Source organism: Micromesistius poutassou, assembly GCF_964030765.1.
Source record: "Micromesistius poutassou genome assembly, chromosome: 22".
Lineage (NCBI taxonomy): Eukaryota > Metazoa > Chordata > Actinopteri > Gadiformes > Gadidae > Micromesistius > Micromesistius poutassou.
The window spans coordinates 6433514-6457023 of record NC_140292.1 but is presented as its reverse complement, the minus strand read 5'-3'; the positions used below and the strand labels follow the sequence as shown (position 1 = coordinate 6457023).

General features: G+C 47.9%; 1 protein-coding gene across 2 annotated transcripts in view; it reads left to right on the top strand.

The window, feature by feature from the left end:
• Positions 1-23361, top strand: part of ric1 (RIC1 homolog, RAB6A GEF complex partner 1) — a 40511-nt gene extending 17150 nt beyond the window's left edge. The window contains exons 3-27 of one of the 2 annotated variants that reach the window (XM_084486589.1): positions 2534-2613; positions 4206-4313; positions 6587-6732; positions 7113-7249; positions 7654-7742; positions 9183-9271; positions 9687-9831; positions 10071-10119; positions 10322-10561; positions 11698-11955; positions 12453-12491; positions 12805-12915; positions 13275-13364; positions 13593-13753; positions 14047-14185; positions 14500-14616; positions 15300-15725; positions 16057-16368; positions 16792-16950; positions 17105-17241; positions 17391-17671; positions 18080-18298; positions 18962-19139; positions 19623-19811; positions 20225-23361. In XM_084486589.1, coding sequence (XP_084342715.1) covers positions 2534-2613; positions 4206-4313; positions 6587-6732; positions 7113-7249; positions 7654-7742; positions 9183-9271; positions 9687-9831; positions 10071-10119; positions 10322-10561; positions 11698-11955; positions 12453-12491; positions 12805-12915; positions 13275-13364; positions 13593-13753; positions 14047-14185; positions 14500-14616; positions 15300-15725; positions 16057-16368; positions 16792-16950; positions 17105-17241; positions 17391-17671; positions 18080-18298; positions 18962-19139; positions 19623-19811; positions 20225-20624 — 4299 coding nt within the window. In that variant the 3' untranslated portion in view covers positions 20625-23361. Of the gene's footprint in view, positions 1-2533; positions 2614-4205; positions 4314-6586; positions 6733-7112; positions 7250-7650; positions 7743-9182; positions 9272-9686; positions 9832-10070; positions 10120-10321; positions 10562-11697; positions 11956-12452; positions 12492-12804; positions 12916-13274; positions 13365-13592; positions 13754-14046; positions 14186-14499; positions 14617-15299; positions 15726-16056; positions 16369-16791; positions 16951-17104; positions 17242-17390; positions 17672-18079; positions 18299-18961; positions 19140-19622; positions 19812-20224 lie in introns of both variants that reach the window. The other variant, XM_084486588.1, reaches the window with a different exon arrangement.
• Positions 23362-23510: the final 149 nt, after the last annotated feature.

Here is a 23510-nt window from a genome sequence, read left to right as displayed (position 1 = left end):
GTGTGAGAGCCCTGGGTAATTCTCTGTCCCTCTTAAAACCGGTGTGTGTGCTGCACCGTGCAGCGTATTTCTTCATGGTTAGACGTGAGCTTCATCTCCTCGGATGGGATTTTGATCAGATTTAAAAGTCTGGTCGTGTGAGCTTGGCATTAGCAGCACAATAGCAGGAAGAGTATACATACCGTGACCTCCCGCCCCCACCTCTCCCGCTGTAACATCTCAATTGTAGCTCTTTCATTTTTACAATATAGCACAGGGAAATGGTGGGTGCCAAACAGCATTGTCCGATGTTTGTGTTCCTCCATTGTACAGCACAGTTTGGTTGAAAAGGTCAAGTTGTAGCCCGATGACGGCTCACAAGGGGATTGTTCATTTTGCTTCCAGCCGCTTTCCGTTATGGAGAAGAAAAAGGCATAAGCATACATAAATAATTGAATAAATAAATAAATAAGTAGCCTTTTTGGGTAGCAAAATGTATTTATTTTTCATTATTTATGTGTTTATTCCTACATTTATTTATTTATGCTTATGTCATTTCTTGTCCTCCATATTTTGTCAGGGTGCTCTGGTGAAATATGTTTTAAGTGTTCTATAGCACAAAGTCACAAGTTTAAGTATTGCACGGTTCTGCGTGTGTTCGATATTAGCGGGAGAGGGAGAGCCTGTGTGATGGTGTTGTGTCCTCCCTCAGCCGCGGACAGTAACAGCTTGGTTGGACTTGGCTGGCTGCTTCAGCCCACACACTGATGCTCTGAACGCTTTGTCACATCTCATTACTAATCTGTGGCACCCATTTAACACCTATTTCACATCCATTGGCATCGAAAGGCATGTTAGATCATGTTGTTACTGGGATGTTCTCAAGCTGCTTCTAGCATATCCAGCAGGATACTCTCTTGGTAAGAATGTGTTGGTTCCCATGCCCGAGGATCTGGGTTCGAACCCCAACGTATGTAGTCTACCTGTAGGCATCCCTGAGCAAGACGGCCATACCCCTTCTTACTTATAAATCACATGCATTACAAAATTAATAGGAATCGCTGTAAAACAGTAATAATAGATATATTTTCTCGTCCACCTTATGTCACCAGATCTTTTGCATTTTTTTATGCAAAAGATCCTACCCTCTCTATCTCTTGGCCTTTGGAGGTGTCTTGCAGACTCGTGTCTGGCTCCTTCGTCTCTCTCTTGCTCTCTGTGTCGCTCTCTCTCTCTCTCGCTCTGTTGCTCTGTGTGTCTCTCTCCCTGTCTCTCTCTATGTCCGTGTGTCTCTCTCTCTGGCTGCATCCGCTCCCTCCCAGCCAAGTGTCCCCTGTGGATCCATTTAGCATGCCAAACCCTGCCCCTCCCCTCCCCCCGCAGCCCCCCATCATTCGCTCTCTCTCTCCTTCTTCTGTGGTCCACGGTCTGGCCAGAGCCGTGGCTGTGTGTTGCAGACCTGCCACCAACGGTCCGCAGACGTTTCAAATGTCATGGGTTATCCCAGGACATTGACACACGGCCTCCAGGCGACAATTCCGGTACATTGTGGCTACTCAATGACATTGAATGGTACTAAACTGTTAGGATTGGTACCAGTTTGTTTATGTTTGGAAAGTATTGGTAACTTGTTGTTTCATATTTGAGTGTTAGCGTTAAAGATTTGAAGTGGTCGGTTCTGGCGGAGTGAACGACAGAGAGGCTGTGGTCTTTGGTTCAGGGACTCTGACGTCAGACTGGACTTCTCTGGTCTCGGGTGTCAGCCTCCAGGCCCAGAGTTCAGATCCGTCTCGCAAATGGCGTTTGACTCAATTTAGTGGTGTCTTTGTGTGTCTGTAGTGCGCTTGGCATGTGATGCTATAGCTACGTTTGGCTTTTGGGTTTATTTAAATTTTATTCGACTGGATTTGAATAATCACAAGCACTTTCTGCGTTCTATTAATTGTAATTTCATTGCAACGTGTTGCACCAACCCTTTGAGGCAAGGCAGGTTACACTATATAAGCCGTTGACTTTATGCTAATCCATATTTAATAGTGGTTTCCGCCACACCCCACCCCGAATTTGCATAATACTATAATCGCTAGAATTTTCACTGGCAGTGACGGTGTATTTTGTTACGTAAAACAATCAAAATGGCCAAATCATGCCTGCGTGTGGAAGTCCCATTAAGGCTCATGGACAGATAGCAGGTCTCAAAGGACTTCATTCACCATTTAATTCAATCTTTTAGCTCAGAGCCCAGAGCCATGCAGATATAAGCAGCCAGTGGGGACAGGCCTTTTATATCAACCACGCCTCATTAAGCCACAGTAAAAAAAAGCCAATTCACACTCTCTCTGTCAAGCATCCATAACAAGCTACAAACATTGTCATTTAATAGTTTCTGACATGTCTTTCTTTCTTTATTCTTACTTCCCTCCCCAGCGTTTCCTTTCCTTTTATCGTTAATGCGATCATGTTACAGAATCTAGACCTACCTGTAGGTTGTGCACACATTGGTGCGTTTGAACCAACGTGTGAAATGCTAATCATTATGCTTCTCTGTCCTCAGGCTGCTAATGGATACATCCTCCTGTTTGATGTGCTGGGAGGACAAGAGGACAAATACCTCTATGAGGCCGTCTACCCAAAGTGAGACACACACACACACACTTTACTCACTCACTCACTCTCACACTACTCTCACACACAAAGGAACACGTGGGGGGTGATCACTGTTTTGGTGTATTTAAATGCAGGTTGCATGGCTACCTCTACTATATGCAACAACAAGCAAGGCACTTGGACACCAACTATTCATTATTATTTACTGCTGCCATTATTCCGAAAGTAAATAAAACCCTTCCCTCTTCATCCGTTTTGAAATAAAAATCACAGTAGTTATGTTGCCTGTTTAAAACATGACAGTTGGAACAGTAAAGTTGGACATTTGGGATGTATTTAAAAACATGATTTTGCAGTTACGCAAAAACAAAGGGGATGCGAACAAGATATCCACTGGCTCCACAAGCTGGTGCGGCAGATGTTTCCTCCATGTTCACTTCTAAATGTTCCACTTCATTGAAATTCATTGGAAAATTGGGCGATTAGCCAGAGAATCACGACTAACATATTTACTACATATACATTTACTCACAAGATGGAACTAAAATAAAGTCTTGAACAATTGACACGTATAATAACAAGAATATTATCACTAATAATATTCATGTTATTACTATGCGTCCTATGTCAGTTCATTGATAAGTTGTTTATCACTTTTTCTTACTCCCATACGTACACACACAATTAGGTTTTGGAGCCCACTTTACCGAGGATGCAAAATAAGTAGCTATACTTGAGGCATATGATTGTCTTGGTTAGTTTGGTTCATGGCCTGTCTGGACTGCCTATGGAATCCTCTCTGAGCCCGGTAGAGATATGGTATGGCTCCCAGGTCCATGTCGGGGCCGGCTGGTAGACTCAACAATTTGTGTCTCAGACAAGTCTGGACCTGAGCTAAACTTTCCCTCAGCCTTAACAAAGAATGTTTCCTCAATGTAGCATGGGGCTAGGACTCCTTGCAGATGTCTGTTTGAGTAAATGTTATCTTTTAAATTGTTGATGACATGTTTGTTTGTGTGTGTGTAGCAATACAAACAAACGACACACGCTACAATGTAGCGTGTGGCTAGCATTGCATTCAGATTGAATCTCTAAGCTCAAAACCTTAAAATAGAGACAAAATTGTGTGTGTTTGTGAGTAATTAAACACCTGTTTCAGCCTGTCTGCGGTCGCTGTGCAATTAGCCAATCACATGGGGGCCAAACCTGCATATCTATTGGCCAAACAGAGAGCCACCGTAATCCACCCCCTTCAAGTTGACGCTCCTTCCTTAGGATCCTCGCTCGACTTCCTTAGGATGTTTGCTTGTTGACGTGTTTGCCCAAAGGCAGGCCGGCAGCACTTTACAGTAGCCAACATACCTTAATGTCCATTTACACCCATAGTTACCTACCTTGACAGCAAATACAATGTAAAGGTCAGACTACTGTGTTTGCATGGAAGGTAATAAAACATATGCGCATATAGGGAATAAGACGCAATATGTGTTTTTTATTACTCATTGAAGTGTGTGTGTGTGTGTGTGTGTGTGTGTGTGTGTGTGTGTGTGTGTGTGTGTGTGTGTGTGTGTGTGTGTGTGTGTGTGTGTGTGTGTGTGTGTGTGTGTGTGTGCGTGCAGAGGGAGTCCCCGTGTCAAGGTGACGCCTGGTTATAAGCAGGAACAGTGTGCTCCTGCTCTGTCCCTGGAGATGAAGAAACCTGTGGACCTGGAAGCTCCCATCACCAGGTACCCCCCATCACAGCTCACCCTCTGTCTGTCCCCTCACTGTCTGTCCATCTCTGTCCTCTCACTATCTGTCTGCCCTCCTCACTACCTGTCTGTCTGTCTGTCCATCCGTCTGTCCCCTCACTATCTGTCTCTGTCCTTCCCAGTCTGTCCCCTCACTATCTGTCTCTGCCCTCCTCAGTCACTGTCCCCTCACTAACTCTCTCTGCCGTAGACGATGCACCCTTAAATGAAAATAAACGACAACCGCTGGTTATAATGACCTACGGTTACCGCGGCAACAAACAAACCAAAGACACTCCCCACCCCCGGAGGGGAATATTTTACAGTGTACGACCTGTTACAATTAGAAACTAAAAATGACATCACCACACCTTCCCTTCGGGAAAGCAATGGAATGGCGGGTCCTCCTGTGAGGGCTCTGGTTCCAGAGGGGGGGAAGGGGGGGGGGGGACAGATTCCACTGGACTTACAAGTAGAGCACACCCTACCTTCTCGTATTACTCAAGTGATGCTACTCACCTAAAATGTCCCGCTTCTAAAACAAGTCCCTCAATAAAACACGGAGAAAGAGCAACAAGACGCAGCCTTTTATGTTGACTGCAGACGTGCCTTTTATTCAATCACAGAGAAAACCTTTACCGTGACCTCTACTTTGTGATTCGTCTTTTAAGAATCCAAACGCAACAAACGCCGGGCATCATTCATCCGGAGGTTCTTGGATCTCACAGCCAAATTTTGTCATCACTGTAGCGATTCTCTCTGACTCCCAAACGACGTTCACTCAAACCCCTCCTCGCCCGTGTCTTTCTTTTTCGCTTTGCCCTTTGCCATTCCTACATCCTCCCACTCCTCATCTCTTCCCTTTCTCTCGTGAAAGACGAGCGCTCGCTCTCAGCCTCCGTAACGTTTCCCCGCTCTCCTTTGAAACTCCCCTCCCCCCCCCCCCCCCCCCCCCCCCCCCCCCCCCTCTCTCTCTCTCTCTTGTTATTCATGCATTGCTCACCACTTCTCTTCCCCCCCACCGCTTTATTATCAACCCTTCATGAGATGACAAAGACCGGCGAGGAAGCGAAGAGAAGTTTTATGGTTGACTCATCATTATTGACACAAAGCGGCCGCCTAATTGGTCCGGAGGAGCTGTCAATCGAATCTGAATGCCCTCCTCCTCCTACTTCTCCTTTCACTGTCAAGTTGTTTATCACTTTTTCTTACTTCTTTGTCTCGCCCCTCATCTCCCGGTCTCTCATTACCGCAATTGATGCCCGAGATGTTTCCATGACCTATGCTGTTGTGAAAGGCAAGGCATTGATTTGTGGTTTTTAGTCGCGCGTACGCAAACTCAATCAACGACGTAGGCGCAGATGCAGGCAGACACACACATCAGTTTGTTCTTTTCATCCTGCACCATCTTCCTCCTCATTCTCCTCTTCCTCCTCCACTCAGGCCCTCATTATAATTTGTTACTCTTTTCTCTCTCTCTCTCTCTCTCTCTCTCTCTCTCTCTCTCTCTCTCTCTCTCTCTCTTCATTACTCAACCTCTTCATGTGCAAAGTAAAATCGACATAAACATAGATAGATATCTCTATCTATATATTTGTATGTTCAACTGTAGTTCAACTCAGTTGAACGTACAAGGTAGCGCCCCATGCTTGTAATAGAGGGACTCACGGTACTGTAAGGCTGTGGTTCCGCCTTGGACAGAAGCACGCCTACCAAATACCTATGCAGATACATGCATACTAGCCGGCTGAGGAAAGGTCACGACTTGCCATTGTTTGCCCCGGCTCCCGTAATGACATTTCCGGCCTCCTACTTCCTATGAGACGCGTATGCCCATACACGGCTCAGTCCCCTGAGCAAGCATGACAAGAACAACAACACCAAAGAGACAAATCAATCAAAATTCTTTTGACAGTGTTTGACAAATCAACATCTGACACATGTAACGGGAGACAGATCTCTCTCTCTCTCTCTTTCTTTCTTTCTTTCTTTCTTTCTTTCTTTCTTTCTTTAAACCATTTAACTGAAACAGAAACATGCCGAAGCATGCGTGGAAGTCTCGGCTCACGCCTCTGCACACACATAAACGGATTTCGCTCCATCCGAAATCCTGCCCTCTCTCTCTGGTGTAAAAAACCTGCACATTTTGAGCATCCCGTTCCAGACGTTCCGTCGTGAGATGAGAACGCCCGGACGGGAGGTCACATGTCAACAGGTCTATAATCCCGTTTCCCCCCCCCCCACCCCCCCCCCCCCTCTCTCTCGGCCAGCCTCCAGTCCCTCCAGGACGACCTGCTGGTGTGCACGGCGGACGGCTACCTCCACGTGCTGCACTGGGACGGCCTGGGCAGCAACGGGCGCAAGGCCATCAGCCTCACCACCATCCCCTTCTCCCTGGACCTGCAGTCCGCCAGAGGTACGCAGGCTCTCACACACATGCACACATGCAAAGACACTCACTCACTCACTCACTCTCTATAACTTTACAAGCCTCAGTTGACATGCTAATGCTGCTATACATTACGCAATATTGTAATGTATACCATTTGATATGCAAGGTTATGATGATATATCAAAGGATATAGGATTTATACTCGTTGCACATCCCCACACACGAGTGCGTCCTTGCAGGCGTTTCCTTTTCATCACACAATCATTTCAGCTACTCTGTTCATCTACACTCATCACCTCGACTAGTTGGTGCTTCCCCTCACGTCCTCACAGGAAGTATGCAGAGAGCAGAGTACTTACTGTGTGTGTGTGTGTGTGTGTGTGTGTGTGTGTGTGTGTGTGCAGGGGGTCCGTCTCTGGACCTGGACAAGGTTCACATCAGGTGCATGGAGTACTGCATGACCCTGGACGGCTTCGCCGCCGTGCTCAGCGACGGGCGGCTGGGCTTCATCACGCCGCTCGGCAACTGCGTCACCGCCGACGTAAGGGCACGCCCTCGCTCTCTTTTGTGCTCTTGTCTCTCTCGCTCTCTCTCTCGCTCTCTCATGCTCGCTCGCTCTCTCTTGCTGTCTCTTGCTCTCTCTCGCTCTCTCTCTTGCGCTCTGTCTCTTGCTCTCTGTCTCTTGCTCTCTGTCTCTCTCTCTCGCGCTCCCTTTCGCTCTCTCTTGCTTTCAATCTCTCTCACTCTCTCTCACTCTCACCTAAAATGACATTGGTAGACGTATTGCATTGATCCTCAAAGAGAGGAAATCACAGTTCATGGCAGTACCTGATGTACAAACACAGAATAAGGACAGGTTATTCTGTCTGGAGGTCCTGGTTGACTGACTGTGTGTGTGTGTGTGTGTGTGTGTGTGTGTGTTTGTGTTCCCTCCTCCCCCAGCAGCTGCAGGGCGTCTGGGCGGCGGACGTGATGGACGGGACGTGTGTGGCGGTCAACAACAAGTACCGGCTGATGGCCTTCGGCTGTGCCAGGTACGCTGCTGCTGCTACACCTGTGTGTGTTTATGAGTGTATATTAACGGAGGAGGATGAGCAATGCAAGGGTCTAGGGCTGAATGATGAATCGAATTCAAACCGGCATCACAATGTAATAGAACACGCTTTGCAAATCGCAATGGCTGCGATTTGTTACTGACCATCAATTCATAAATCAGTTCATCTCAACCCATAGGCCTGGCCTAAAGGAATAGGAATAGGAAAGGAATAGTTTATATGTTGACTGCTTCCAATCTTGTGTTGGTCAGACTATAGAATGATTTATTGCTTGTTTAGTGAATAATCTAGTACATAAGGAACTTTAAAAAGAAAAAGTGCACACTAAATCGCAATCGCTATATTGGTCTAACAATCGCCCTATAAGCGTCTCCCTCAAAAAGATATCTACTCGTAGTTTGAGAGGACATCCATGTCACCGGGAGGTTTTATTGAGACAAGATTACAATTGAGCACGGTTGTAACCTCGTTATACTCCCACTGTTGGGAAGATGGTGATATTCGACCGCCTGTCTTGTCGTGAGGGATAATGTGTCTGGGTTGGAGATGCTGGGTTCTCCTCACAGACCTGTGGAGTTACGCGGTCTGCCTGGTTGGCGTATCTGCCTCCCCCTTGCCCACGATTTCCCGTCCTGTTTATCTATCGTTTGCCTTTATTGTCATGCAACAGAATTCCCCCCCCCACCCCCCACAGCCAGGCAGGCAATAAAAGGCAACCGAACAAACAAGTAATCTGTTATGCTTGAGTAGGACGATGAGTGACCAAACAGACTCATCGTTTCATCTGTTGGTGAAACAGAATTCTCTTAATTGTCATTGCACATGGTACAACAAAATTTAAATACAATCCAGACGGTGCGATTCACAACATTTTAAATATATAAGAAAGGTAAAACATCTATATATACAAAAAAAGATAAAATACAAACTATACAAATAACAAATAATGATAAAAAAATACAGATAAATAATACAGATAAATAGGAATAGCAGCTGAGGTAAACGGTATTGTACAGTAGTGTTGTTCGATAAATAATACAGATAAATACAAATGTTGGATGTTTTAAGGTGCTTGTGAAATGAATAGGTATAGTTCATAGTTCCTTGTATCTAAATAACTAATGCTTCATCATGAAACTGATAGTAAATATGAAATAACAATGCACTTAATAGATAGTTAATAGATGACAACACTTATCATTTCAGACATTCCCTTTTCCTTTCAAAGGGCACCCCATCATGCTCAAATTGTCTATTGTTAAACTTTGTTACTAAACTGTACTATTCAAAAACCTTTCACTGATACTTACTGTGTGTGTGTGTGTGTGTGTGTGTGTGTGTGTGTGTGTGTGTGTGTGTGTGTGTGTGTGTGTGTGTGTGTGTGTGTGTGTGTGTGTGTGTGTGTGTGTGTGTGTCCAGTGGCACTGTGTTGGTGTACATGATCGACACTACTACGGGATCAATGCAGCTCTCCCACAAGCTGGAGCTCACCCCAAAACACTACCCAGGTATTGCATCTCCCGTCTCTGCCAGCTGTGCTGCCACCGTGCTGTGCTATGGCTCCCCCTAGTGGCCACCGAATGCACAAGCACGTTGCTTTACTCAGCAGCAGGTTGAATCGTGTTCAGCATTGACCTTCTAGTGTCTGAGAAATGTCGATCTGGAGCTAATATTTAAGATGAAAAGTAATGTTTTCCCATTTGAAATGGATTTCATTTTTACCTCGGAGGTGAGAACCACCTGTAAAGGTTCCTCCAGAGGTTTGTGGAGCTCCTGTAGTCTCCAGAGCTGAACAGTAAAGATGGCACCTTGATCCGTGTTGTGTTGAGGGCCTTGTCCCAGCAGCCCACTAAAGCAACAGCACACACCCCAGTACTATGTAAATATACAGTATCTGATGACCACGTGAATGGTCCCCTCCAGACATCTACAACAAGACGGGCCCCGTCAAGCTCATCCGCTGGTCTCCGGACTACAGTGTTGTCATGGTGACCTGGGAGTGCGGAGGCCTGTCACTGTGGAGCGTGTTCGGAGCGCAGCTCATCTGCACCCTGGGGGAGGACTTTGCGTGAGTGGGGATGTGTACGCACACACAAGCGCCCGCATACACAGGAATACATAGGCAATGCACGCAAAACGTGGGTGCACGTGCACAAATGGGAACACACACACACACACACACACACACACACACACACACACACACACACACACACACACACACACACGCATGAATACAGATGCACGCACAGTGTCTATATATGAATGACGATCAAACGTAATAACCTAGATTCATCTCTGGTGCAGGTATCGTTCTGATGGTACCAAAAAGGAACCGATTAAAATCAGCTCTATGGTGAGTGAGGGTTTGTTTCTTATGTACCATTCACTGCATTAGTGTTTCATTAAGATTTCCTTGGGTTTTGTCTTAGTTCTCCATATGTTTGTTTGGGTTGTACATGACTTAGCTTTTGTTGACTCAGCTCTCTGCAATAGAATTCCACCAGCAACACTCCATGCTGTCTTGTTTAACCGTGTCCCTCCCTTTCCCTCCACAGAGCTGGGGAGCGGAGGGCTACCACCTGTGGGTGGTCCCTAGCATAACAGAGAGGAAGAAGAAGAGGAGGAGACCGCAGGAGCAACAACAGGAGGAGGAGGAGGAGGAGGAGGAAGGGAAGGAGGAGGAGCAGGAGTTAAATGAGGAGATGGCGGATCCACCCCCTGCTTGCTCCACGCCGCGAGTGGGCATCTTGCAGTTCCACTTCATCAAGAGTGCCCTCACTGTGAACCCGTGCACGGTGAGAGACAGACTTATGAGTGTCCCCACCGCGACACCCAGACAGACCTTCTACATTGTACTATGCTCACCCCCAAAAAAACATATCAATGTTGTGATTGACTCAGGTGTATTACTGTAGGTCTACATTGGAAGGCCTTGCCTGACTCCGAGCCCTCATTAGATGGGCGAAGCCACTGGTTCCCAACCTTGGTGTCGGGAGCCCACTCAGGGTCCCCTGATTTGCATAAGGGGTCGCATGAGATTGCTGACATAAGTTATAGATGTTCAATGATCTTTTTCAGCAAGACATTTACGGAGTAACTTAACTTGTTACTTAACATTTCCAGGAAGGCAGAACACAGCTGGGTGAAAATACAAAACAGCAAGTGTATTATATGTCATATTAAGTGTTTAACTTAATTGCTGAGCTTCTGTTCCCTGGCCGATATCGGGTCACAGTTCCACGAGAGTTTAGAGGTTGGCGAATGAATTGAAGGGTTGTACTACTGTTTAGCTTGTTAGAGTCATGAGTCGCCATCCATGGCATTGTAATAAGGAAACAAGTTAAGCTTTGTTGCATTGTGGTCCAAAGAAATACATTCTGTGAATTCTGCCTCACTGCTGTCAACTAGTGGTTGGAAAGATTTAAATGATCTAATAGTCAACCAGAAAGTGGGTGTTTCACAACTTCTTACTCTTTTATTAAGATTCACTCACACTTCACATTGCCCTCTAAAAATCACTTTCTGTTGTTAAATGGTTCAGACAATAATATGCAGTCTTGTCCATCTCTGTGTTACGAGGCAAGACACACACATTGTCAGGGTTTGTTCATATTTATTTCAAGTGGTTGCCCATAGATATAACCAACAAGCGCAAATTACTTTTGAAGATAAGCCGGTTCACTTCACACCCTACAAACAATAAAAATAACCACAAATACACAACTAACTGGAAGGGAGGTTTGAAATTCAATCCAATGTTTGTTTTTCTTACCTACTTGCTGAACCAAGAAGTGGAAAACCGGTCCTGGGTTCGGGCACGGCATGAAACCAAAACAATAAACAAAGTAGTGTCAGGGACGGGAACCCTTCCCAAGTGTACCCGTATGCCACCTTCATCCTCACCCTCTTCCTCTTCCTCTCTGTATCCCAGAGTAACCAGGAGCAGGTGTTGCTCCACGGAGAAGACCGCCTCTACCTGACCTGCGGGGACCCCGCGCAGACGCACAACTACAACAACAACAACAACAACGGCGGAGGTGGCGGCGGCGCAGACCCCCACGTCCCGCACCCCCACGCACAGCCCCACCTCCAGGACGGCAGCCCGCTGCACTCCCCGCCCGGACACAACGCCGCTCTCTCTCAGGGCCTCAGCACTTTACTGGGACACAAACACTGGCACGTCATCCAGGTGAGGGCGCTCTTATTGTGGCGGAGGGTGGCGGATCCTTTTTCCTCAGAGGGGCGTCATCATAAGGGCAAGCGCAGGGGTCGCTCGTAACGCTTATTATGGGTCTGCTTCTTTTATGTGACACAGGGCACGGGTAGTGGAATAAACTAGTGAAGATAAAATAACTAGAAGAAGTTAGGATAGGTTAAACACAGGTTCAGCCCTCATCATGTCTGCTCTATGCGTGTCAAAGCAACAGCAATGGTTAATGTGTTATCTTCACTAGTTGAGTCTACTACCCATGTCTTAGTCCATAAAAAGAGCAGCACTATAAATATGACATCTGTGTTCGTCCTAGGATGACCCCTCTGTGAAATAGATCTGTTGACGGGTGATGTAGGCATGAGCCTTGCTGAGCCTGGCTCTATCGTGCTAACTTTGAGCATGGGAAAAACATGAAGACTGTTGTTGCTTACACTAATGTATGTATTTGTTGTGATCTTTTTTTTTTCCATTAGATCCACTGCACATACCTAGAGAGCAATTGGCCTATTCGGGTGAGTGGAAATATTTGTGGGTCATATCAGGCGAAAGTGTTAAATACAATTTAAAATGTGTTTGGATTTTTCCATTCACAGCTTTATTGGAATTCAAGAAGGATTATTACTACACTATTAATACTTTTATGCCCCATTTGATTTTAAGTTGTGCCAGGTGTCTATATTATCCTATTTACCTATTTAGGATTTGTGGACTTTATAATATTAGTATTACTTTATAGTATCGTTTTTTTAGCTTTCAAAGCTTCTGTCCTTGTATGTTTGTGAATGACTCTGGTGTGTGTGTGTGTTTGTGTCCTTGGCTGTACAGTTTGCAGCCATCGACTCTGCAGGCCAGTGCATGGCGGTGGCTGGGAGGCGGGGCTTCGCTCACTACTCCCTCTACAGCAGGAAGTGGAAGCTGTTTGGAAACATCACCCAGGTACCGAGGGCCTACCGAGGCAAACACTGGCCTTAACAAAACCCATCGCTGGTTCACGCCATCCATGTTATTGAACTATTTTAGTATGATGTTAATCTATATTAACTCCATCCATGTTATTGAACTATTTTAGTATGATGTTAATCTATATTAACTCCATCCATGTTATTGAACTATTTTAGTATGATGTTAATCTATATTAACTCCATCCATGTTATTGAAGTGTATGTATATGATAATCTATATTAACTCCATCCATGTTATTGAACTGTATTAGTGTGATGTTAATCTATAATCTAGAGTCTTGCAGTAGCTCAGGTTAACCTGAACATGACCTCATTGATTTTGTTTGTCCCCAGGAGCAGAACATGACGGTCACAGGGGGTCTGGCCTGGTGGAAGGACTTTGTCGTCGTGGCGTGTTACAATTTCATCGACCAGCAAGAAGAGGTATGACCCAGAGGGGAAATCCCTATTTTTCCTTCATCATTAAAAATAATTCCATCTGTAGCGGTCATTGAAAAGGGAACACTGATTTAACACATTACGTTTACCTTTGTTGTGTGTGTGTGTGTGTGTGTGTGTGTGTGTGTGTGTGTGTGTGTGTGTGTGTGTGTGTGTGTGTGTGTGTGTGTGTGTGTGTGTGTGTGTGTGTGTGTGTCCCCGTCTCTCTCTCAGCTGAGGCTGTACCTGCGGTCATCCAACCTGGACAACGCATTTGCCTCGGTGACGCGGTTGCCGACGGACACGCTGCTGCTCAACGTGTTCCGGGACATGGTGATCCTGTTCCGGGCCGACTGCTCCATCTGCCTCTACAGCCTGGAGAGGAGGAGCGGCGGGTGGGTGCCCCCCTGTAGTGTCCCCCCCTGTAGCGTCCACTCCTAGCGAGAGGCTGGAGGGGACATTTAGGCGCTAACAAATCGGAACAAATCTTTGTTACTCATACTGTGTGTGTGTGTGTGTGTGCGCTTGTCTGTTGTGTTCCCTGTGTGTGCATTTGTGCATGTGTGCCCACGTTTTGCGTGCATTGCCTATGTATTCCTGTGTATGCGGGCACTTGTGTGTGCATACACACCCCCACTCACGCAAAGTCCTGTGTGTGTGTGTGTGTGTTTGTGTGTTGGTTCTCCAGTCCCAACCCCTCTGCCAGTGTGGAGCTGCTCCAGGAGGTGTCCATGTCCCGCTACATCCCCCATCCCGCCCTGGTGGTCTCCGTCACCCTCACCTCCGTCCGCACCGAGACCGGCATCACACTCAAAGCCCCGCAGCAGGTAACGCACGCACGCACGCACGCACGCACGCACGCACACACGCACACACACACACATCTTGCTAAGGATGTCCACACACAGTGACACACTGACTGATGACTATGAGGATACTTCACTCAGGTTGTGTTACACACACACACCTTACTAAATCCATTCTACACACCAACTCACACAATATAATAGGTCACCTGAGCTGTGGAAAACCTCTGGGTGATGTCACACTCGTCGACACGAACACTGAGTCACTGTGGGTGTGTGTCATCCTCACACGCCAGTCGCTCACGCTGTGGTTCACCCTGTGGCTCACCCTGCAGGCCTGCGTGGCAGAGAGCATCATGCTGAACCTGGCCGGCCAGCTCATCATGTTACAGAGGGACCGCTCCGGGCCCCAGCTCCGGGACAAAGACACGCCCCCCAACAACAAGAAGCTGGTGAGTCAACACCAGGGGGTCCACCGTCGGGTGGTCCACGTGGGGAGGATTTAGGGTGGGAATAAAGCCTTGAATGGAACAGCAGTAAAAAGGCACACACCGCACGTGTTGGACATATTTTAAATGAAAAAAAAAAAGTGGCGACAATCTTTCGATTTTGTCTTTTTATTTTTATGCAATCCTTATTAAACGACCTATGGGCATGTGTCACTCACTCCGTTGCCCAATCAGTAACATTTAGAATTGCTGATCTGACCCCAAAGCATCGCCATGGTTAGCACCACTACCTCCTGATCTCCTTAGTCTAGACTCTAAAAGAAAGAGTTCCTCTTTTCCTAGTTTCGGAGCCCAAAGTCTTATAGGGACATGGAAATCCCCCTCATGAGTGTTGAGCTTCTCACGCTTGACTTTAAACTTGTTGTTGTGTCTCTCTGTCTTGATCTCTGTATATCTGTGTCTCCATTTGTGTGTCTCTCTCTGTCTCTCTGTCTGAATCTTTGTCTGTCTCTCTGTCTGAATCTATGTCTGTCTCTCTGTCTGTCTGTCTCTCTGTCCGTCTGTCTCTGTCTAAATCTATGTCTGTCTCTTTATCTCTATCTTTCGCTCTGTGTGTGTCTCTCTCTTTCTCTGCCTTGTTTTCTCTCTCCACGTCTCATCCTCTCTCCCTCCCTCTTCCCCCCCAGCTGTCGTTCTGCCCGCCGGTGGTGCTGGCGCAGTGCGTGGAGAACGTGTGGACCACGTGCCGCTCCAACCGCAAGAAGCGCCACCTGCTGGAGGCGCTGTGGCTGTCGTGCGGCGAGGCGGGCATGAAGGTGTGGCTGCCGCTGTTCCCGCGCGACCACCGCAAGCCCCACTCGTTCCTGTCGCGGCGCATCATGCTGCCCTTCCATATCAACATCTACCCGCTGGCCGTGCTGTTCGAGGACGCCCTGGTGCTGGGCGCCAGCAACGAGACGGTGCTGTACGACGGGCTGCAGGGCGGCGGCGGAGCGTCGGCGCCCTCCGAGCCACTGGAGTCGCTGTTCCCCTACTGCACGGTGGAGCGCACCTCCCAGATCTACCTCCACCACATCCTGCGGCAGCTGCTGGTGCGCAACCTGGGAGAGCAGGTACGTCCCCCCGTCCCCCCGTCCCCGAGGGAGAGGGTGATTGTGTTGCCGCGGCGACGGTTTGGAGGCGGGACAGCCTATTGATTGATTGTGTCGTGGGGTCTAGCCTGCGGGTTGATGCATTTTGTTTGTGTGTTGTCTAATCGGTGGGTTGCGTCCGTTCTCGTGGCGCTTAATCGATTGACTGAAGGGGCTTTTGTGTTTAGACAATTAATTAAAGGGGTGTTTATGTTGTCGGCTGTTTACGGGAACAACAAAACAATCCCACTTCACTCACTCCTCCCCCACCATCTCTACCCCCTCTCCCTCTCCCCCTCTCCCCCCTCTCCAGGCCCTGCTGCTGGCCCAGTCCTGCGCCGGCCTCCCCTACTTCCCCCACGTCATGGAGCTGATGGTGCACGTGGTGCTGGAGGAGGAGGCCACGTCGCGGGAGCCCATCCCCGACCCGCTGCTGCCCACCGTGGCCAAGTTCATCACGGAGTTCCCCCTGTTCCTGCAGACCATCGTGCACTGCGCCCGCAAGACGGAGTACGCCCTGTGGAACTACCTGTTCGCCGCCGTGGGCAACCCCAAGGACCTGTTCGAGGAGTGCCTCATGGCGCAGGACCTGGACACGGCCGCGTCCTACCTGATCATCCTGCAGGTACGCCCGCATTGGGAATACTTTGAATTGCGATGTTATTTATTGATTTATATGAGAGAGAGAGAGAGAGAGAGAGAGAGAGAGAGAGAGATGTTAATTTCTAAATAATCTGTCATTTATTTGGTGATTTTAAATGAGATGATGAGATATTGTGATATTGCAAATGAAACTTTACATCGTTATGTTATACTAGACAGTCGCAACACCCGGTCAAATTAAATGAAACATCGTTTATGGAAGTGCTTATGCTTCTAGCTAGATAATTGATCATTTAGAGGATACGTACGATCTTGTATATTTTCAAGAGCCCACATTAAGCAAAATTTATTTAAGGCACGTAACTTTGAAGCCTGTCGCTTGACAGTCTAGCTCTAGGGCGGTTGGGTAATGTTCCCCTCACTCACCTGTCCCCCGGCTCTGCAGAACATGGAGGTGCCCGCTGTGAGCCGGCAACACGCCACGCTGCTCTTCAACACGGCCCTGGAGCAGGGCAAGTGGGACCTCTGTCGTCACATGATCCGCTTCCTCAAGGCCATTGGCTCTGGGGAGATGGACACCCCGCCCCCGACGCCCACCACTCAGGTAGCGGTTTGCCCCTTAAACAAAACACAACTCACTTTAACAAATCACAACACACTTTGACAAAACACCACACATTTTAAACAAACACAGACGTTTTTATCAACAGAACCACGACATTAAGACCCCGTGTGTGTCTGTGTTTCCCTCCATCCAGGAACCCAGTTCAACGGGAGGCTTCGAGTTCTTCAGGAACCGGAGCATCAGTCTGTCCCAGTCGGCCGACTGCATCACCACGGGCAAGTTCAACCTGCAGAAGACCTTCAGCATGCCCACCGGACCCTCCTCTAAAGGGTAAGGCCCGTGGCTCACCATGCCATGATTCATGATGACATAAAGGGTACTCACACACGCACGCACACACGCAGAGAAGAAGGTAGGATCACCCCCAGCTGAAATTGAGAAATTGATCTCTCAATCCCTCAACCCCCCCCCCCCTGCAGGCGGGAGGTGGAGTGCGCGGAGAACATGTACATCGACCTGATGCTGTGGCGCCACGCCCGCCACCTGCTGGAGCAGGTGCGTCTGCGCGACCTGGGCTGCTTCTCGGCCCAGCTGGGCTTCGAGCTCATCGGCTGGCTGTGCCGCGAGCGCAACCGCGTGGCCCGTGTGGAGGACTTTGTGGGCGCGCTCAAGACGCTGCACCGCGATTTCCTGTGGCCCTTCCCCGTGCTGCCCGCCGGCAGCCTCAGCTCGCCGCTGAAGAACGGACGCTGCCGCGCCGGTGAGGGGGGGGGGGGAGAGAGAGGGGGGGGGAAGGGGATCTACATCTCATCTATGGCACTGAAGTATTCATATTTTATACTGCAGTACTTATTTTATTGGATACTACAGTACTTCTACTAGTCCTTGATACTAGAGTATCTTTCCTAATCTTTTAAACCCAAATCACACAGAGGGTGTATTACAGTTCATATTTGTAGAATAGTTGTAAAATCAAATAGTTTTAAACTAAACTATTGTCCTCCGCTCGCTTCATAACTTAAGTCTATTTCTGACACCTTTTTTTAGACACGATATTTCGCACCCCCCGCTTTGGGCATTTTACTACAGTATAATCCTAGTAGTGATCTTGTATATCACTTCTCCAGTACTACTAATACTAATACTAATCCTCCTCCCTCCTGCTCAGTGCTGAGCACCACGCTGCTCAAGTCCCAGTCGGCAGACAGCCTGCTTAACAACGACATGGACACGGGGTCCCCCGCGGCGGCTCCCAGGGGCCGCGCCTGGCTGGAGGGCCTGGGGCCCGCGGCCAAGGACATGGACACGGGCTCCTCCTCCAGCCACTCCCTCCACCGCCTCACCCCGGAGACCCAGGACGCCTTCCTCTCGCCCCTCTCCAACAAAGGTACCGGGGGCCCGAGGTCAATACTGTAGTTGCTCCTGCTGGGGTCTCTGCTGTCTGGGGGCCCCTGGGTCTGTAGATGCACCTCTCTGCTGTCTGGGGGGGCCCTTAGGGTCTATAGATGCTCCTGCTGTGGTCTCTGCTGTCTGGGGGGCCCCGGGGTCAATAGATGCTCCTGCTGCAGTCTCTGTTGTCTGGAGGGCCCCGGGGTCAATAGATGCACCTACTGCGGTCTCTGCTGTCTGGGGGGCCCTGGGGGGTCTATAGATGCTCCTGCTGCGGTCTCTGCTGTCTGGGGGCCCCTGTGGAGTTTGATTTGGTGGACATTGCCATGGGCTCGGGGTTTGATTCCCACTGCCATGACATTTTTTTAAGGCTGGGCATATATTACTGTTCATTAAAATGTTGTTTATGAATCGTTTTCTGATAATTGTTTCTAATTGTAAATGTTCTTTCAGAGAAGAATTTTGCTTTAGGATGCCTTCATCGAAAGGGAATCGGAATGGGTACCTTTTTGGCTTGGAGTAGGGAAACTTAGACGCACTCCTCCCCCCATCTTCTAACTCTTCCTCTTCCCATCTTCTAACTCTTCCTCTTCCCATCTTCTAACTCTTCCTCTTCCCATCTTCTAACTCTTCCTCTTCCCGTCTTCCCGCCCTCTATCAGTGGAGGAATACAGCATCGGCTCGGCCACGGACCTGACGGAGAACAGCTCGGTGGTGGACGGGGACTGGACCATGGTGGACGAGAACGCCTCCACCCTGAGCCTCAGCCAGGCGGAGCTGGAGCACATCTCCATGGAGCTGGCCAGCAAGGGCCCCCACCGGTCCCAGGTGCAGCTCAGGTGAGGAACCCCACCACCACCACCACCACCACCACCACCCCCACACCGCCTCCGTCACCAGCCCTGTTTGTTCCAGTTTGCTGGGATGCACACACGACAGTCTCCTCAACTCACTCAAGAACATTCCATGAACATTCTGTACAATGCTCTTCATATGCACAATAACATATAACTGCACTTTACTTTATTGCACCTTTATTTTAACCTCGAAAACTACCTCAAAACACTGTGAATATTCTATCTATAGTCTGTATATGTTGTGTTTATTTGTAGTCTTTTAGCACTATTATGTTATAATATACAGTATGTTGTGTGGTGAATATATTAATAGCACATTTGGAGTATGGGGAAACGCATTTTCGGTCTTCTATCTAACTTGTTGCATGGTCGGTCTGACAATAAAGTTCACTTTACTTTACTACTTACTCTACTTTACTTTATGCCCCTAACATACTGTACGTCTCGCCGTCTTTCTTTTTTCAGGTACCTGCTTCATATTTTCATGGAGGCGGGCTGTCTGGAGTGGTGCGTGGTGATTGGCTTGATCCTGCGCGAGGCCAATGTCATCAAGCAGGTGATTGGCTACCTGGATAGCCCAGAGGTTCCGCCCGAGACGGTGCAGAGTGTCCGCAGCGGCCTATTGGCTGTGGACTCGTGGGCCTCCACCGATTGGTAGGTAGCATGCCTAGCGTTGTTCCTGTCTCCTCATGTTGTTTTATTAATGAAATGTAGGGGAAGGGAAGGGGAAATGTCTTTTGTATTGGTGGAGCTGACTCGTACTGCTAGAGGTTGATGTTATTTAAAGTAATGTATCCCAAAGGGATTTCTCTACTTAGAGGACAGCAGCTGGTCAGTGGTTAAGGAACGCTGTGACCTTAAATTTTTTTGAATAATTAAAGAGGAGGGAGAAAAGGTCACGACCCAAAGTGTCGATATCCGTGACTCCCTGTGAATCATGTGAACCCATGACCTAACTCTCCACCCTTCACACCCTTCTCCCTCCACCCCATCTGCCCACAAATCCTCCACCCCCACACTCTCCACCCCCACACCCTCCACCCTCCTACCCTCCCCCGCCCCATCAGCCTGGGCTTCAAGCCCTTCCTCAGCCTGATCCGCCCCCAGCTGCAGCAGCTGATGGAGGCGGCGGCCGAGCAGGTCCACACCGAGGCCTTCCAGGCCACCGGCCCCGGGTCCAAGCTGGGCGGGGGCGGCACCGACGGCCTGGCGGGAGGGGGGGCAGGAGGAGGAGGAGCAGGAGGCGGCGGCGGCGGAGGAGGAGGTGGTGGAGGAGGAGGAGCGCTGGGCGGGGGGGCCTCAGCCCGAGCCGACGACAGCAGATCCAGCACGGCCTCGCTGGGCCTGGCCATGCCCTCCCTGGACCCCCCCGGGGGCTTCCCCCGGGCCCCCGCCGAGGACAGGCCCCCGGAGGAGGCGGAGGAGCTGGGGGACGATGAGGGGGCGTACGACTGCACCTTGTCATGAACACTAAAGAAAGAGAGAGAGAGAGAGACGGGGAAGTCCTGAACTCTGAACTATTTTTGAACTTTGGACCCTGGAGGTAAAAGCAAAGAAAGAATGGACTGAGGTGGAAGATGCAGAATTAGGAAGGACTGGTAATAAAGTGTGTGTGTGTGACTGTGTGCTACTGTGTGTGTGATTGCTAGTGTAACTGTGTGTTCAAGAAGAACCTGCAGTAGGTGCAGGTTCTTAATTGAATCAGTATTAACAGATAGATACACACACACACACACAGCCAACTAGAAACACAGGCGGAAAAAGGCGAACCAGTTTCAAACATGCTCCCTTTTAGCTGTTGTCATTTTTATCCTCAATATGGCGGACCAAGAGAGACTGTGTGTGTGTGTGTGTGTGTGTGTGTGTGTGTGTGTGTGTGTGTGTGTGTGTGTGTGTGTGTGTGTGTGTGTGTGTGTGTGTGTGTGTGTTCAGGACCGCAGGCACAGGCCTCTTTTCTCTTCATCCTGATGACCCACCAATATTTTTTCCGCGCCGCGTTGTCACTTGACACTTTTGGACATGGTCATTTGCCTCACAAATCTCCACCGACACTAACCCTTATCTGACCCCTCCTTGCTGGACGGCCCGTCAGTTAAGTCCTCGATCTTCGATGTGCACAGACGCCTCACGGCCACTCACTCGGGGCACTGAAATGTGTGTGTGTGTGTGTGTGTGTGTGTGGTCGTTCACACTTTCATACCTCATGATTTCAAGTTACTTCCTTTTTTCTCCAATCGTGTAACGATGCATGTCATATTTTTCTATGAATTCGCCCCCCCTTTTTTCTTATGACTCACCTTAAAATAATGGATCGCTGCATGTTTCGTTCTTTGTTCAAATTTTCTTTCCAGAGATAATTCCACTCAAGTATGGCAGGCACGTGTTTTTGCCGGTATTCAGAACATACGGTCGCGTCTGATGAAAGGTACAAACGACATCCCACAACATATGACGCCTTAGCCGGTGGAGTTCATAACAAATATGTGATGCTGAAGCCAGAACCTTCTTTGGTGGTACACTTCATCAAGCGAAAACTGATCAGAGTCCTCTATAATGATGAAGTGCATTGTGGGTATAAAAACAAAAAACTTTTTTTTTTTGCCAATCATAGCGACATTGTGCAATACACGTGTGTTTGGGGACGACCCGAATCGTGACAGTTATCGCTTTATCCCTGCGCACATACGGCCCATACCGATGTATTGATATGTTTGTTAGTCGCTTTTCCAATGAATGGATATATCTATAATATCTGCTTTTTTCTTTTTCTTCATCGAGATGAAGCATCAACGTTTGTTGTTCTTAAAGCCATTGTAAACATATAATTCTATTACCCTTTCGTAGAAAATTGTGACTGACGCCCTCTTCTGGAGGGTTAACCAATCGCAGCATACGATATCTATTTCGCATCAAAGAACTTTCAGATTTATGAAATTATGAGACCATAAATCTGTGATGAAATTTCTTGATTTCCCATTATTACACACAAAAACACTTAAATAGTGTATTGCTATTGACAATGTTTATGGGGCCCACGTGGTGGGTCCCCACAAACACGTTTTCAGATTTGTGTGTTTTGAAATTTATGTTCCATATATGTATTGAGTTTTGAACCATCATTTGTCGTGGTGAGGTAGGCTCACGTGGAATTGATATTTTAACATTGAGTCATTATTAATGGTATTATTTATTGGTATTATTTCTGATGGATGATTGAATCAATGAATTGATGCTCAGCAGGAAATCCTTGTGATTATGATGCTCAGTTTGCTTTTATTATGATTAAGGTAACCCTCCCCTTGAAGACAATTAAGGCTCAATATTATCTTTGAGCAAAAAGCAGCAGTTTCGTCGCAAATACGTCAGTATTATGTTGTGCAGTTGTTTGAAATGTTACACTCTGCGTTATTTTCTTTCATTTCATCCTGCTTTTATTTGATTTTACTTTTTTTAACTGTCCGGTTAGATCTTTGTCACTTTTCACTTGCAGACCAAAATTAGTTTTCCTCTTTAATTATTATTTTTTTAGGGATGACACAAGGTATGGTGAAGCATAGAATAGTTGTTTGCTTTCCTGCATCCATATGACTTTCTTGGCTATTGGTTTGCGATTTCCTGCCCAGAGCGCAAAACTGACAGTATTGCTGATTCTCATGTACTGTTTTCGTCACGGCTACGGTTGCGTCATACGTGGGGCGCCTGCGTTTACGGTCTCCATCGATGCTGGGCTGTTTCACTGTACAGTTGAGTTGGCGGAACTCGAATGACGAGAAATCTGTGAACCAAAGAGTAAATGTTCAGAGGCCTTTTGTTGTAGCTGGTTGCTTGGTTCAAGCGCTTACATCACGCACCTCAGTCTCTCCCCCTCGTTTGCGTCTCCCCTCACTAGAACACATAACTGGCATCGTACGTGACCATTTCCTACGGAAATTAATATTTTCGGAGACTCTGCCTGTTCTCTTCTCTGCAGGACAGTTTGTAAGGACTGACTCCCTCTGTGGCCGGAGCTGTAGAGGGAGAGGTACTCCCAAGTCAAACTCTCGAAGCAGTGAACTCCTTTGTACAGTTTTAAAATGGCCTATTTTGTGACTCAGAATAGACACTTTGGTCAGTAATGCTAGACATCATCAATGCAGTGTAAAGATGCTCTCTTGTACAATTGCCTTTTCTACTCCTGTTTGGTTTTCTACTTTTTTCCCCCTTGTATATAGACCAATAAATTATTTTTAAAAACAATGTTTGATGTCTTGACTTGAACGAGCAAGTTACATCATTCACTGCAGACAATGTTTTAATTTTTTGCGGTATCTTGATCCATTCGTCAACAATATGACGTCATCCAACCGATTCAAC